This window comes from Gossypium raimondii, chromosome 10, assembly GCF_025698545.1.
Source record: "Gossypium raimondii isolate GPD5lz chromosome 10, ASM2569854v1, whole genome shotgun sequence".
Lineage (NCBI taxonomy): Eukaryota > Viridiplantae > Streptophyta > Magnoliopsida > Malvales > Malvaceae > Gossypium > Gossypium raimondii.
In genome coordinates this window covers 2,850,303-2,864,912 of record NC_068574.1, presented here as the reverse complement: position 1 = coordinate 2,864,912, position 14,610 = coordinate 2,850,303, and the positions used below count along the sequence as shown (strand labels likewise).

General features: G+C 35.4%; 3 protein-coding genes across 6 annotated transcripts; 2 read left to right on the top strand and 1 right to left on the bottom strand.

Annotated features, from left to right (window-relative positions):
* The first annotated feature begins 1,974 nt into the window (after nucleotides 1-1,974).
* LOC105777374 (uncharacterized) lies at nucleotides 1,975-5,970 on the top strand. Of its 3 annotated transcripts, XR_008190079.1 has the most exons (10): nucleotides 1,975-2,529; nucleotides 2,629-2,689; nucleotides 2,788-2,996; nucleotides 3,528-3,729; nucleotides 4,406-4,537; nucleotides 4,643-4,737; nucleotides 4,827-4,945; nucleotides 5,130-5,177; nucleotides 5,400-5,507; nucleotides 5,624-5,970. XR_008190079.1 is itself a non-coding variant. In XM_012600623.2 (9 exons), the coding sequence occupies exons 1-9, from the start codon at nucleotides 2,137-2,139 to the stop codon at nucleotides 5,422-5,424; spliced, it is 1,284 nt and encodes a 427-aa protein (XP_012456077.2). In that variant the 5' UTR covers nucleotides 1,975-2,136; the 3' UTR covers nucleotides 5,425-5,970. The 3 variants fall into 3 exon arrangements, 2 of the variants coding, with proteins under 2 accessions (XP_012456077.2, XP_012456078.2); XM_012600623.2 differs by having other exon boundaries at nucleotides 5,400-5,970; XM_012600624.2 differs by lacking the exons at nucleotides 5,400-5,507; nucleotides 5,624-5,970 and having other exon boundaries at nucleotides 5,130-5,352.
* Nucleotides 5,971-7,291: 1,321 nt separating this feature from the next.
* On the top strand, nucleotides 7,292-10,388 carry LOC105776533 (nucleobase-ascorbate transporter 2). The gene is made up of 13 exons (XM_012599241.2): nucleotides 7,292-7,642; nucleotides 7,725-7,822; nucleotides 7,911-8,087; nucleotides 8,172-8,272; nucleotides 8,356-8,431; nucleotides 8,513-8,572; nucleotides 8,654-8,838; nucleotides 8,911-9,007; nucleotides 9,177-9,322; nucleotides 9,402-9,493; nucleotides 9,570-9,647; nucleotides 9,721-9,881; nucleotides 9,974-10,388. Exons 1-13 carry the CDS (start codon nucleotides 7,552-7,554, stop codon nucleotides 10,184-10,186), a joined length of 1,575 nt encoding a protein of 524 aa, XP_012454695.1. The 5' UTR covers nucleotides 7,292-7,551; the 3' UTR covers nucleotides 10,187-10,388.
* LOC105776530 (O-fucosyltransferase 8) lies at nucleotides 10,354-13,264 on the bottom strand. 2 transcript variants are annotated; one of them, XM_012599235.2, is made up of 10 exons: nucleotides 12,819-13,264; nucleotides 12,618-12,704; nucleotides 12,435-12,531; nucleotides 12,291-12,361; nucleotides 12,106-12,194; nucleotides 11,894-12,014; nucleotides 11,658-11,801; nucleotides 11,219-11,559; nucleotides 10,878-11,118; nucleotides 10,354-10,793 (listed from the first exon to the last, which is right to left on the bottom strand). In XM_012599235.2, the coding sequence occupies exons 1-10, from the start codon at nucleotides 13,119-13,121 to the stop codon at nucleotides 10,488-10,490; spliced, it is 1,800 nt and encodes a 599-aa protein (XP_012454689.1). In that variant the 5' UTR covers nucleotides 13,122-13,264; the 3' UTR covers nucleotides 10,354-10,487. The 2 variants fall into 2 exon arrangements, with proteins under 2 accessions (XP_012454689.1, XP_052477951.1); XM_052621991.1 differs by having other exon boundaries at nucleotides 12,618-12,741; nucleotides 12,819-12,967.
* Nucleotides 13,265-14,610: the final 1,346 nt, after the last annotated feature.

The window sequence follows — 14,610 nt, the reverse complement described above, 5'->3', positions numbered from 1 at the left end:
TCTCCAAAATAGTAACAAAATTAACAATAAAATAAGAATTATACAATATATAAATAATAACAACAAAATAATAATAACATAATAGCAGTTTTTTTATAAATTTGGGCTAGACCAGGTTCAGAGAGCAAGAAAAGCCTTACTTAAAGCCTGATTCCTTTTCTAAATTTTTTTAAAATTATATTTTTATCCAAATAATTTCGATTTTTAAACAGCCCGACCCCATCCATTTACACGTCTAAATCAACTTAATGTCTGGTTTCCATCACGTCTTTTTGGTCAATTTGTCCTTTTTTTTCTTTTGCAATAATTTGGTAGAAAATAAGGTTAGTGTTGAACACTCGTGACTTCATCAAACCAAATCCACCCAAGATTTTAAAATCACTATCATCCTTTTTTTAATCAATAAAAACTTTTCCGCAAGTAGAAAATGTTAAAATAACTCATCATTTAGAAAATATGTGAAAATATATTTAAATATATAAATTTTACTAGTAAAATTAAGTCAACTAAGTTTAGAGTTTCCATATTATTATAAAATGACATACATGTGAGTAAAGAGGGTTGGAATATGTTTTAAACCGGTAAGGTTCGTTCGATTTTATTTTGTCTTCTTTACTTAAAATTTGAATAAATTGATTTTTATAAGTTAGATTAAAGTGTAAATTGTCTTTTTTTGTTAAAAAATTCATCCATTTGTATTGTTAGAAATTAGCACGGCTAACGAAATAACGATATAGTAACATGTAGCATGCCATGTACCTCATATTGATATACAGGGACCAGATTTTAACAATAGAATTGATGAAATTTTTAATAAAAGGACTAGTTTACTTTTTGATCTAATGTAAAATAACTAATCTGCCTATTTCTTCAGTAGAGGGGGCGAATTACAATCTGACTCCTAATAGAAAGGCATATATAATACTTTTACATTTTTAAGCACATAGTGAAAGTTGATAATACAGACTACGGAGAAAAGAAAAGAGGGTCTTAGGTGAATATTTATACTTAATTTTTAAGTTGTTTGAAAAACTACTTAAAAAATTATTCATTGGTGACCTCTGACTATGTTAGTGTTAGTTTGCAGAGTGACTAATGAAGTAACTCATCTTTCACGTAACTTGTCTTGTGATCAACGATGAGTTTTGCTAAATGTTTGAGGCTTTTGTGAGCTCAAATTTATGTAAAACTATGTCATGCTTTTGCATTAGACTTGTTACACATATCTTGCCAAACCTTCATACCTGTTCAAAGAGACTACATTATACGCATTGTACCTCACCTAGACTAAGACCACAACAAGCTCGTCCATCTTGATAAGATTGCTTTCAATGGTCATATTAACTCACGTAACCAATTTTAGAAAATATTTACAACAAATGACAACCCACAAATTACAAGACCAGTGTCGTATAAGTGTACCCTTAAATATCTCTAAACCTTACAACAGGTAATAGGTTATGAATATTAGAATATCAATAAAAACGGTTCTTCTCAAGATCTCCCCAAGCTGCATTTTGAGAGAAAAAGATGCTTCTCCCAAATCAAAAATTGGCCAAAAAGTTTTTTTTTTTTTTTTAGAATCTAAAAATTTTACTTTTTCCTAAAAACACTTTTTAAGGGGCATTCCAACTAGGCTTAACACTCTTAACTCCGTATAAATACCTCCTCATTTACTGTATGCTACTCTCTACCGTTCGAGTGAACAACTTTGACTCATCAACAAGACTATAACTTTGATAATTGGTATAAATAATTTCAAAATGAATACTCTTATTTTGCGATAATAATTTACAACTCCAAAATAACATTGTAAATGAATCCGCCTTTTGAGCTCTAAATTATCGGGAATGAGCAATAGGTCCAATAAGAAATGGGTTGGGCCTTAATTTGAAGGATCAAAATGTTTGTTTGGGCTTGAACCGTGACCCGACTTTCAGATCCAGCTCTTTCACCTATCAAAATCAGCCTTGACAACACTCACCTCCAACCCCACCAGAAAATTTTCGAAAATTACTGCTTCCCCTAACAACTGGTTCTGAAATCCAAACCCTAATTTTCCTAATCCGAAACCCTAATCGAACTAGTTTTCAAATCAGTTAAGAAATTCCCGCCGAATCAGGAACCCCAGATTCCATGGCGTCGAGGAAAAAGGAATCCGAAGGGATTGCCTTGCTATCCATGTACAACGATGAAGATGACGAAGAAATGGGAGACATCGAAGAAGGTGACCACCGGCAAAACCAACAAACTGGGGAAGAAGAACAACAACAACAAGAAGGGCAACCGCTAGAAGAAGAAAACGAGTACAGAGAATCTAATAACAATATGGAAGAAGATTCGAGAACCAACGATAATACGCCTCCTTTTCCTCACCAAAACACCAACCTTTCACAACAACAGCAGGAGCCTTCTGTTTCTTCGCCGCAGCAACCTCAACCTTTTGTTGCGTCGAAGAGAAGTGGAGGAGGAAGGCTGACCATTGTTGATTATGGCCACGATGAATCTGCCATGTCACCGGAGCCCGAGGTAATCCCCTCTCCGCCTTGCCAAAGACTTTTTTTTTTTTGAATTCCTTTATTGTTTAATGATACGTGGTTAGATTACTTTCTCCATGTTTAAGTGCAGGAAGGGGAATTAGGAAGCAGTGATGACCTCATGATTGGCATAGAGCAACAGAATGCCAATGGTACTTATTTATTTCCTTTTTTCCCTTTCATTCGATTAATTTAACTACAAATGTTACTTTTAAAATCGATAGCTTCCTAATTCGTCATTTGTTTGCAGGTGATTTTCAAGGAAAAACGCCTCCAGCGGCTGTTCAGCTGACTCCGCAATCATCGGATTTAGAACCATTACAGCCTGAGACCTTGACCAATGCTGTTAATGAATCAGATGGTGTAGAAGTTGAGGAAGCCGTTTCTTTAGACAATGTTGATCCCTTGGATAAGTTTCTTCCACCTCCACCAAAGGTCAAGTGCTCGGAGGAGCTACAAGTAAGTGTCTTTTGTATGCTATTAGTTATTAATTATATTTCTTTGGACCTAATGTAAAAAGCTTGAAGTTATCCTTATGTAACCCCACCCAAATGTTAACAGTTGAGATGGACCATGTTGTGCTGGAACTTCTGTGTTTCTATGAGAGAGGAAGGTAGCTAGGTGTAGTTAAGGTTTTCTTATTTGCCATCTGAAGGCATGCTGATCCATGGCACTCAATAAGTTGTAAATGTCAGATTTCTGTTTCCACAGGCATGATTTGTAATTTTTAGCTCACTCACTCCTGAATTTCATTTGGTTTATTTAACTACAATGTCAGTTGTTGCCGACTTGCCACCCTCTGCTGCTGAATGAAAGATTGGTAGTTCATGATTCCTAATCCTTATGTATTAGTGGTTGTCTTGCTCTTTTTTCATTTTTATACCAATGAGCATACCCCTTGTTGATAATCTAGAATGATCCAAGTTATATTGCGTTTTCCTTCAGTTTTATATATTGATGACCTTCATTTCTTTCTGTATGTTACTACAGAGGAAAATAGATAAATTTCTCAACTTGAAGAGAGCTGGAAAAAGCTTCAATGCTGAAGTTCGGAATAGGAAGGATTATAGGAACCCTGACTTCTTGCTGCATGCTGTGAGGTATCAAGATATTGATCAGATAGGGTCTTGCTTCAGTAAAGATGTGTTCGATCCTCATGGATATGACAAAAGCGACTTCTATGATGAAATAGGTTATAACATTAGCTTCTATAATTCTCTCTTTTATATATTGAATCAGTGTTGTCAAGGGTAAAAGTCACGCTCTAGGCGCTAGAACCCTTGTATTGTCTCAGGCACAAGGGGGAAAAAAAAAGCACTAGCCTAAGTGAAGTAAAGCACAAAATGCATGTGTGCAAGTTTTTGTATGCATAATAAACTCTGAAGTGTGATCTACTTTATTTTTATCTACAGAACATGTGATTTTTTTAGTAAATATGCATGATTTCCTTATGATCAATGTCTAAGTTGAATACTCAAATATTGAGCAGTACAAAGTTGGATACTATCCCTTTCTTACTAGTAAATGTATATCTAATGAAAGAAGTGAAAAATGAAAGAAATTAAAGTGATCTTCAATCAGATGGTTGTTTCTTATGTTTATCGCCTTACAATAAAGCATGCCTAGGTGCACTATGCGTGCACTTGATCAAATGGGTCTCTCCTGAAAGGGTTTGAGGCGCTTTTGTTGTCTAGTGCTAAGGTGTAGGTGCACCTAGTCGCACTCTATGCTCAATTGGCATTGGATGCATCTAAGCATTAACTGTTGAGTGTTGCTTTCTCTTATTTGTTTTCGTCAAAGCTTTTGCTATTAATCCCAATATATTTTCACACATTTTACTGTTCTTAAACTTGTTTGCTTAAATGCAGAGGCTGATATGAAATGTGAAAGGGAGAGGAAGGAACAAGAAAGCAAGAAGAACCAAAAGGTCGAATTTGTACCTGGTGGAAATCAACCTGGAGCGGTTCTTCCTGCTCCAAAAGTTAGCATGCCTACTGCAGGTGTTTTTCCTTTACTTTTTTTTTCCTGATGAAATGTTCTTATGAGTGTATGTATTTTGAGATCTAGCGAGGTTGTTCTTATATTGATTGATTGAGGTTGTTCAGTTGCGGCTGGGAGTGGTTTGCCTTCAGGTCCAACTGCAGTGGATAACAACATTGTGCGGGATGGTAGACAAAACAAGAAATCAAAATGGGATAAGGTACTAACTTGTCTTAGCATCTCTATCACAAATACATCATCTGTGATATCATGAACCCTAAGTTTCTCATTGTTTCATGTAACTTCCAGGTGGATAGTGATAGAAGGAATCCTCTTCCTGCTGGAGCACAGCATTCTTTATCTGCTGCTGGAGCACATACAGTTATATTATCAGCTGCTAATGCTGGAACCGGGTACACAGCTTTTGCGTAAGTCCTATAACTTGATGAAAAATTGTTCAGAGCTTCCTCCTCGATTTCATGCATTTTAATCTGGATAATAATCTCTCTTTTTTTTGCGGCTGCATGATTAATTTATTGAAACAAACAACTTAGAGCTAGTGCTTACCGCTTAGTAATCAGTATTGATATCATTTTTATTCTTAAATGGCAGACAGCAGAAACGGCGAGAAACAGAAGAGAAAAAATCCAGTGAAAAGAGGTTGGATAGAAGATCTTAAATTGATCATTTATAGTTCTTGACAGTGTTCCAGAAAACTGTTTGTGAGGCTGAGAACCAGTCCTTTGCGTTTTTGTACCTTTGGAATGTTTATATTGCACCTTGTAGATCACTTACCTAATTATAGCCCCATATTGATGCTGTAGTGATGCAATAATGCTTTGCCTAGCTCTCTACCATCGAGGTCTAACTTTTGGTCTTCAGCTTTAACGCAGTAAAGCAAGCTTAGCACGAGAAAGATTGGTCAAAATCTCACATTCCTTGTCTTAACCGAGAGGGATGCAAATAGTTCGAAGAGCCAAGCAAGCCATGGTCATATCATCTTCATCTTGAAAGCATTTATCATTCTTTTGTGCTTAAAAATACATGGCTATCTCTTGGATGTTTATGTTACCAATTTCTATCATAATATCTGTTGAGGCAAGCAGGTGGGGGTGATTTCAAATATGCATGAACTTTGCTGCCAAAACACGAGGCAAAAATGACAAAATATATATTGGATGGGGTCATGGTCATGGGGGTTGGAGATAGAGAAAGGGGCTCAAAGATCAATGGTGCCTGTCTTTGTGTCTTTGGCATCAAATGAGAGACGTTGGAGATTCGTACACTGTTCCCTGCATACGTTTCAATCTCGGACTCAGATCTTTATTTAAAGCAATTGTTTCTGGTTGAATTACACTCAAGGCCATTAAACTATTATCAAGTTTACCATTCGGTCACTCAACTTAAAAAAATTACAAAATTGTCTTTAAATTGTTTAAAAGTTTTCATTTAAGTTATTGGGTTAAAGTTTTTTTTTTTATTTTAAAAAAAGTCTGATTAGTGAGTTTCAAGCTACAATTGGTATGGTAGATAAGTATCCATCGATAAGTAGAATATATTTTAGATTCAAGTCAATGTGATGGTTAATATTGGAGATTAGAATAAAATTGTCTAGTTTTTGGTTTATAGGGTAGTTTTATAAGAAAAAAATTTGAATTGTAAATGAAAAGTGAATGCAAACTTTTGATTGGTGTAGTTAGAAAGCTATATAAGAACGGTTTTAACAATTTAGTAACTTCAATAAAAAATTTAAATAATTTAATGATTATTTTGTAATTTTTTGAAGCATAGTTTAGTGACATTAGATATATAGTTTATCTTTCTCTTAATGAATATCATAATATCATTTTTAAAGTTTGTTTTAAGAGTAGAATATATTTTAGCATTGTAAATGATCTTTTGCTAAAACTACTTATAATGCTGAAAATAAACTTGGTAAAAAGGGTTCGTTTAAAGCAATAAGAATGGCAAAAAATGTTGGACAAAAAGAGAAAAAGGAATGGTAAAGTGAACTTATCTTTAATAGCTAAGATCAAATCACTGCCATGGTCAAGCAACAAACAACGGTTATGATGGAATTTGAAAGATTTTTTTTTTATATTTCAATAATTATATTGAGCTTTAATTAAATTAAAATTTAAGTCTAATAGAATTTTCGAATAGAGATAAAATTCTCTAACTAAAATAAATTTAAGAGAAAATTTATACACGTAATTTACATGATAAAATTTAATCTAGAACCCTCACCATTCTCATTAGCTAGTTTCATTGCATACAATAAATGCAAAAGGAAAAACATTCTCTAAAATCTAGTTTCAATTAGATATCTATATGTATACAGAGAATGAATTGAATGAAACTGTGATTCATGTCATCTTTATCATTTTCTAATAGGAGAATAACAAATTAGTTTTTTTAATTAGTAAGTTTTTTTCCTGAAAAATTTAAATCCAACTAAAAATAGTAAAAATCAGGAGAAAAAATTTGATTTATGATTTTTCTATTAAAAAGATAAGGATGATGTGGAATCACAATTTCATATAATACTTTCCATATATTGTGTATTGGTTTGGTTGGGTTAATAATAAATATGTGAAAAGTAATTAAAAGAAACAATGAGCTGTAAAAATTTAATAATGAGAAGACCAACGGTAACATTTGCGTTTTGGCTGGTTGCTTAAGGGGTAATTTCGGAAGACCAGATAAAGTTAACGGAACCTTTTTCTGCATATAAAACCAAAAGCTGTGTAAAAATTTAAAAAGAAAAAAAAAAAACTGAAAAACAGAACTCAAACTCTCTCTGCTCTGTAAGTTAAAGTAGAGAGAGTGAAAAAATCCTTTAGTACTGAGCGGCAAAGTACTTATTTTTACTTCTTTTTTTGTGTTTCATAGCATAAGTTTATATTCAATCTTAAAGTTTCGAACTTTCAGCTGTTTTACTCTGGTTTGAGCTTAAAAATCGATTCTCTGATTCATTTTGTGAATACCCCATTTGAGTTTTAGAGGCAAAAAATACGAATTTTTTCATAAAGCTATGGCAGAACCAAAACCTGAAGAAATAAGTCACCCACCAATGGACCAACTTCAAGGCCTAGAGTACTGCATTGACTCAAATCCTTCTTGGGGTGTGCATTTTTTTTCCCATTTTAGATCAAATCTTTTCAACTGTATTTTTTTTGTAACGCTCTGTTTTGGTGATGGAAGCAGGAGAAGCTATAGCTTTAGGGTTTCAACATTACATTTTGGCCTTAGGAACTGCTGTGATGATCCCTTCTTTTCTTGTTCCTTTAATGGGAGGAACTGATGTAAGCAGTGAAATTTACAATGTTCTTCATTGATTCCCTTTCTTTATTACTGTATTCAACATGAAATTCTTTTAATGATGGTTTTTAGGATGATAAAGTTAGAGTGGCGCAGACACTGTTATTTGTTGAAGGGATTAATACACTTTTACAAACACTATTTGGAACTCGATTACCTACTGTTATTGGAGGGTCTTATGCCTTCATGGTTCCCATTATATCAATAATCCATGATACTACTTTGCTAAGCATTGAGGATAACCATATGGTTAGTACAATTCTATGAACTTTGTGTAAAGGCTTAATTTTTCCTTTAGGACATGAGATGATGTCCTTTTTTATGTGTATGCAGAGATTTCTATATACTATGAGAGCTGTCCAAGGTGCACTAATAGTAGCATCAAGCATACAAATTATCTTGGGGTATAGTCAGATGTGGGCCATTTGCACCAGGTTCAACTTTGATCTTAAATGAAGTTTCTATATCAAAATCCTAGAGAAACACAAGTTGAGAATGGTTTTTGCCCCGTTTTTAGGTTCTTTAGCCCCCTTGGAATGATTCCGGTTATTGCACTAGTCGGCTTTGGTTTGTTTGACAAAGGCTTCCCTGTGGTAAAATATAGAAACTTTTGAGCTATTTTGAATTCTTATATGAAAAGTTTTCGTCTTAGCTTGTTATCAACTCACTATCAGGTCGGTCGCTGCGTTGAAATTGGGATCCCAATGCTTGTTCTATTTATAGCCTTCTCTCAGGTACTACTATTTCTCCCAGTTACAAGTTCCATTTGCTATATGAAATCATATGTATGATTCTATCTTTTCTGTCAAAAACAGTACTTGAAGAATTTCCACACAAAGCAACTGCCGATACTGGAGCGGTTTGCCCTCATTATATCGATCACGGTAATTTGGGCATATGCACATCTCTTGACAGCGAGTGGTGCATACAAACATCGTCCCGAGTTAACACAATTAAATTGCAGAACTGACAAGGCCAACCTCATTTCTTCTGCCCCATGGTACTAAAGCTGTTCCCCCACTAGATTTGCTGATTGAATCACTGGAATTCTGACCGAAAATTTTTCATACAGGATAAAGATTCCTTATCCTCTTCAATGGGGTGCTCCTACATTTGATGCTGGTCATGCTTTTGGAATGATGGCTGCTGTTTTAGTCTCATTGATTGAGGTACTCATATGAAAAGTCATAAATTTTTTTTTGTTTAAAGAAAAAAAAAGAAGAGAAGAGAACAGATACACGGGTCTCACACGTTGAGTTCCTAAACCATTTCTGACTCATAAATTGAATAGACATATATTACTTAGTGATTCAAAGCTAAAAATGTTTGCTTTGGCAGTCAACAGGTTCTTACAAGGCTGCTGCACGCCTAGCGAGTGCCACACCACCTCCAGCTCATATTCTTAGCCGTGGTATTGGTTGGCAAGGCATCGGAATCCTTTTGGATGGATTATTTGGAACACTGACTGGTTCAACTGTCTCTGTGTAAGTATTGTTGCTTATTGTTCTGAAAATGATCCTTTTTTTTGCCACTATACTATACTAATTCCTGGTAAAACAACAGGGAAAATGTGGGGCTTCTTGGAAGCACTCGTGTTGGAAGCCGCAGGGTCATTCAAATCTCAGCTGGCTTTATGATATTCTTTTCGATATTAGGTGAGTGACAATATATTAAACAGATTAGTCTTTCAGTATTTGTGCCTTAAGAGTTGATTTCTTTACTTTTCTGCAGGAAAATTTGGAGCGTTGTTCGCATCAATACCGTTCACCATATTTGCTGCTGTGTATTGTGTTTTGTTTGGTATTGTTGGTGAGTAACATTCTTGTATGTCCCCATTGCTATATGTTACTTTGCTTCTAACCACAGCTCTACTTGCTTTCAGCTTCTGTGGGGCTGTCATTCATGCAATTTACAAACATGAACTCCATGAGAAACCTATTCATCATAGGTGTTGCAATGTTCTTAGGCTTGTCGGTTCCCGAGTACTATAGAGAATACACTGCCAAGGCACTTCATGGTCCTGCTCATACCAGGGCTGTATGGGTGAGTTAAATGTCCCCCATGCCAACTTTTCGTATTCAACTTTTCTGCTAATCAAACATAGCATTGACATGTACTATTTTTTTGACATGCAGTTCAATGATTTCCTTAATACCATCTTCTTTTCATCTCCAACTGTTGCATTGATTGTTGCCGTACTCCTAGACAACACACTTGACTACAAAGATAGTGCTCGAGATAGAGGAATGCCATGGTGGGCTAATTTCCGTACGTTCAAAGGAGATGGCCGGAGTGAAGAGTTTTATTCACTCCCTTTCAATCTCAATCGTTTCTTCCCTCCGTCATAGATCATTGTCAACAACAACGAGATGCCTCGGTCATATGTATATTTGACTTGGGTTCAATCTGATATCGATTCGTTTGTGCTCCACTCTAGTTATTAATTATTATTTTTGGTGTGTAATGTAGGCTTGCTTCTAACAATGTTTGCAAAAGTGACTTTGCAAGAACTCTGTGAATCAAATGTAATGCACTTTTTGGCTTCTCTCATCTATGTGCATTTTTATTAGCAAATTACATTGATGAATAATGAACATATCAAAAAGAGCAGAAAATGGGATGAGAACTGATTATGATACAGTTTCAGGGCTATAATCTGCACATACATTCAGGGCACCTTGGTTGTCGATAAATACTTCGACCAGAACCCCTCACCCGCACTCTTTGGCCTTCCTCAATCATCTTTCTTACTCTATCTTCAAATGTAGTCCATCCTATGGTGCTATTCTCTGAAAAAATCGCAGCTAATCTCTTCTTGTTAGGCCGCAAGGTTGGAGCATGTCCATCACCATAGTAAGTTCGGAATCCAGATACCAGTGATGATAGTTGGCTTCCAGAGTCTGTCATGGCGAAGACATCTGAAGTTGCACAAGCAATGAAGTCCAATGCTGCGAGCTGCACCCAAGGCAAATTCTTTTTCCATGTTACAAAAATGTACCCGAAAAAGTTCGTAAAACGATTGTCCAAATCCGAAAATACCTGAGAAGAGAAATTTCTGAAAGGAGCAAGTTCATTGTATGTAAGCAGTGTTTCCTTGGTGACCAAATTTGGGTACAAATTGGTAAAGGGGTGCATCCTTGAACTTCCTCCGTATATACGAGACCCTGCAAGATAAATGTAAGTTCCACGCTTGAAGCCAAGAGCTGCAAGAACAAGCGCTGCTTCTTCGGGTGTCAATGGACATTTTCCCAACTTCCGCAACTCTGCCGGAGAAACAGGCCTACAAGCATCAATGGTAGAAAAGAACATATCAATCAGGTGTGTGCATGGAAACAACATCAGGTTAAATAACAATGCCAGAAGGGCTGGTAGGGCCGTACTTCGAGTTCTTTAAGCGCTCAATGAGCAGAGGAAAATGGACCTCTCTGTAGGCTTCGAGTTCCTTTTTCTCGTGTTCTCCACCTCCGAAATCACATTGGGAGTATGCCACCATATCCTCTTCAAATCTCAAGTGTAAGGCAAGGTATCTAGATGAGCCTCTTTCAACATAATTCTCTTTAGAGGAAATGCTAGGAGTGAAATCTCCGAGCAGTTGTTTGTCTAACTGACGTTCGGCAGCATGGTATTTGAATTTCCTTATCTTTTTGATTAATAATGAACCAACTTCTTGGATTTTTGGCACAAACTTTAGAGCATGGAAGTCACATTTACATCTCAATCTCTGCAATGGAGCAAAGCATATCCACGTTCGGGGTGAGTTTCGAATGCAAATACGTGTTCGACATGTGTAGGCTCAAACGTGCAAGGGATGTTACACACCTGGAGTTCAGGAGGAAATGGGTCAAAGCCAAGCCGGTTACCAAATCCAAGGAAGTGAACAACTTTGTTCTTCATAAGGAGGGGAAGTACAGTGCGAATATAATCAATCGGCTTTGCTTCCTTCACGATATCTGCATCAGTGATCTGTATTGAGGTAAGATTCGAGGTGTTATAGTGTCACGAGAAATGAAAGCCGAAGTTCAATGCAAATGTAGAAACTTAGAAGATAAACTTACAAGGCTGCCAATGGCTTCAATATCCAAGGACTTCAAATGAAGAGGAAGTTCCTGCACTATATGTACATCATCCTTCAACATTCTCATAAAATAGTCTTCTTGGTAGATGTCACCGAACTGGCTGCATTTCGAACCCAAAATCCGCTATTAAGTGTATCGTTTCATTATCCATTGCATGAATATAAGTATCAAATCAAATTTTACATGGTTACCTAGGATCCTTCCATACATTGCTGTAAAGAAACTTCGGAAGAACCAACGTCGCATTGAGCAACGATGCCACGGCAACTGCATTGCATATCTGTGGACAAACCCCATTTTAACCGAAACCAACATCGAACTTTCCTAATGAAAAATGGATAGAAGATCAAAAAAGGGAATTAAACAGGATACTTACAGCTACGCGTTGTTGATTCAGACCACCATTCGCGCTAACCATTATGTAGCCATTATTTTCACCAGGCTTCCCTGTCTCAACCAAAGACAAGTTAAAAGACTATTTTGTTACATGTTGGATAAGGTTCCGAAGCAAGGTACTTACCTAGGCTTGTTGGATGTCTTTTATCTGCACAAGGTGTCCATTTGGATGCTTCTTGATATGGTTCCTCCCAAAAATTCAAACTTTCTTGCTTAAACTCCTGCAAATCAATGAATCTATTCACATTTTTAAGGAAAAAATTTTAACTTTTTTGCTTTAAAATTCATAGAAATCTAAGAAGCCTACCTCAGCAACAAGTGCACTTGAAGCTAAATTTAGAAGCCTACCATACATCTCAACTGTTGGCCTTTCCTTATGGGCAACACTATCCTCCTTTGCATATACATGTAATGTAAAGGCATATCAACAACTAGTTGGTGTCAGTTCCTTCATTTTTAAACAATGCATATATTCATATTCAATAATTCATCGAAACAATAACCGTACCTCGCGGCCATCGGAGTTTCTCGTACTCGAACTTCCATGAAAGTTGATCGAACCGAAAACTGACACCATCACAGAATCGAGCAAGAACATGAAAGCCGTTAACAAGAACATAAACGCAACTGATTTCACATTCCGGCGGAACCATGTGTGTCTATTCCCACCCTTACAAGGATTGAACTTGCCTGAATCATCTTTCAAATTATGAAGCAATACTACTTTGGACAAAGAATCTGAGCTTCTAACACGATAATCTTTCAACCTCAAAACTGACTTATTGTTGTTGTTGTTGTTATTCTTCGACATGGTTATGAAAATCCCCAAAACCTGAACTTTGGCATTGGCTAATGTTTAGATAACAATAACATGGAACTCTTACAACATCTGTTACCATCTTTTCCATTGTCTTAACAAAGACATGCCAACAAATATGAACATATGTCATTAGTTGATTAAGTTTCAATTGTTGGTGAAGATGAACTAACATTTAAAAAAAAAAATTAAAATGGGATTGATGGTGTATAGTTGATAAAATAAGAACGTCAAAGAAGATGGGAAAAATTCAAAGAGACGTTAAGTTGTAGGTGTAGGTGACAGTGAGTTGAAAACGTATGAAAAGAGTGGAAAGTAAGGCAACTCAGCTAAAGTAGAGTTGGCTCAGAGCCTCAACTCAACTGCATTTTCGTTTAAAAACATTAAACTTGTAATATAAGAATCTTATAATCCGTTAATAGCTACTTCCCACCAAACATAAATTAAGACAAGTCTGGGTTTTTCTTTTTTTAGCTTCCATTGTCTTTCATATATTTGAAGATGAACCGAAAATTAAAAACTTGGTCAAAAAAAGGAAACGATCGAGAGAATTGAAAGAAAAAAAAAATCAAAGACTTTTGAGTATTATATTCATTCTTAATAATCGATTAAATATGGTATTTTTTCCCATAAAAGATTGACAATTTATTTGTTGCAATGTGTTAAATAAAAAAGATTAATCAGGGTTAATTTATTCAATATATTTTCTGTTATATGACAGTCACAGGTATTATTTACTTAATTATAGGAAAATTAATATTTAGTCCCTGAATTTAGTAATTTTTAAAATTGATCCCTGAATTTTTTGACATTAGTCATGGAACTTAATATTTTTAGAGAGTGTCACGTCACAATTTGATCATTCAACTTAGATTCCTTTAAAGTGTGACATGACGCTGTCTAAAAATGTTAAGTCATTACTAGAAATTTAAAATATATGTATAAAATCTAAAAAAAATACAAAAAAATATAAATTATAAATTTAAAAAATTTCAGGTGATGACGCGACATAAATTTGGAGTACTACGTCATCACACTTTAACGAAATTTCAAGTTGGCATTTAAAATCTATTTGAACTGCCATGTAGGACTGCCGTTAATGAGGTAATAGAGTTTAAGGGTAGAGTGACTACCTTGTAACAAAACGATAACATAAGTGACTAAAACGTAACATTTAAAATAGCGCACCTCTTCCTTTGAAATTACCATGTTATAGTTGAACACGAAACTATCAAAATTAATTATTACAAATATTGAACTAAATAATTCACTCGATAAATTAATTCAACTCAAACTACTTCGTCTATATATAATATTACATGAATAAGACCAAAAGGCTATTTGACCCAACAAAGAGCAAGCCAGTTCAGTAAACAACTAAGGCTAAAAGGCTATTTGACCCTGATAAATTGAGATAGGGCTCAAAGCCTCATACGACCTCTGGGCCTTGTAAGCCCAATGAGCTTATAAATACTGAAGACAC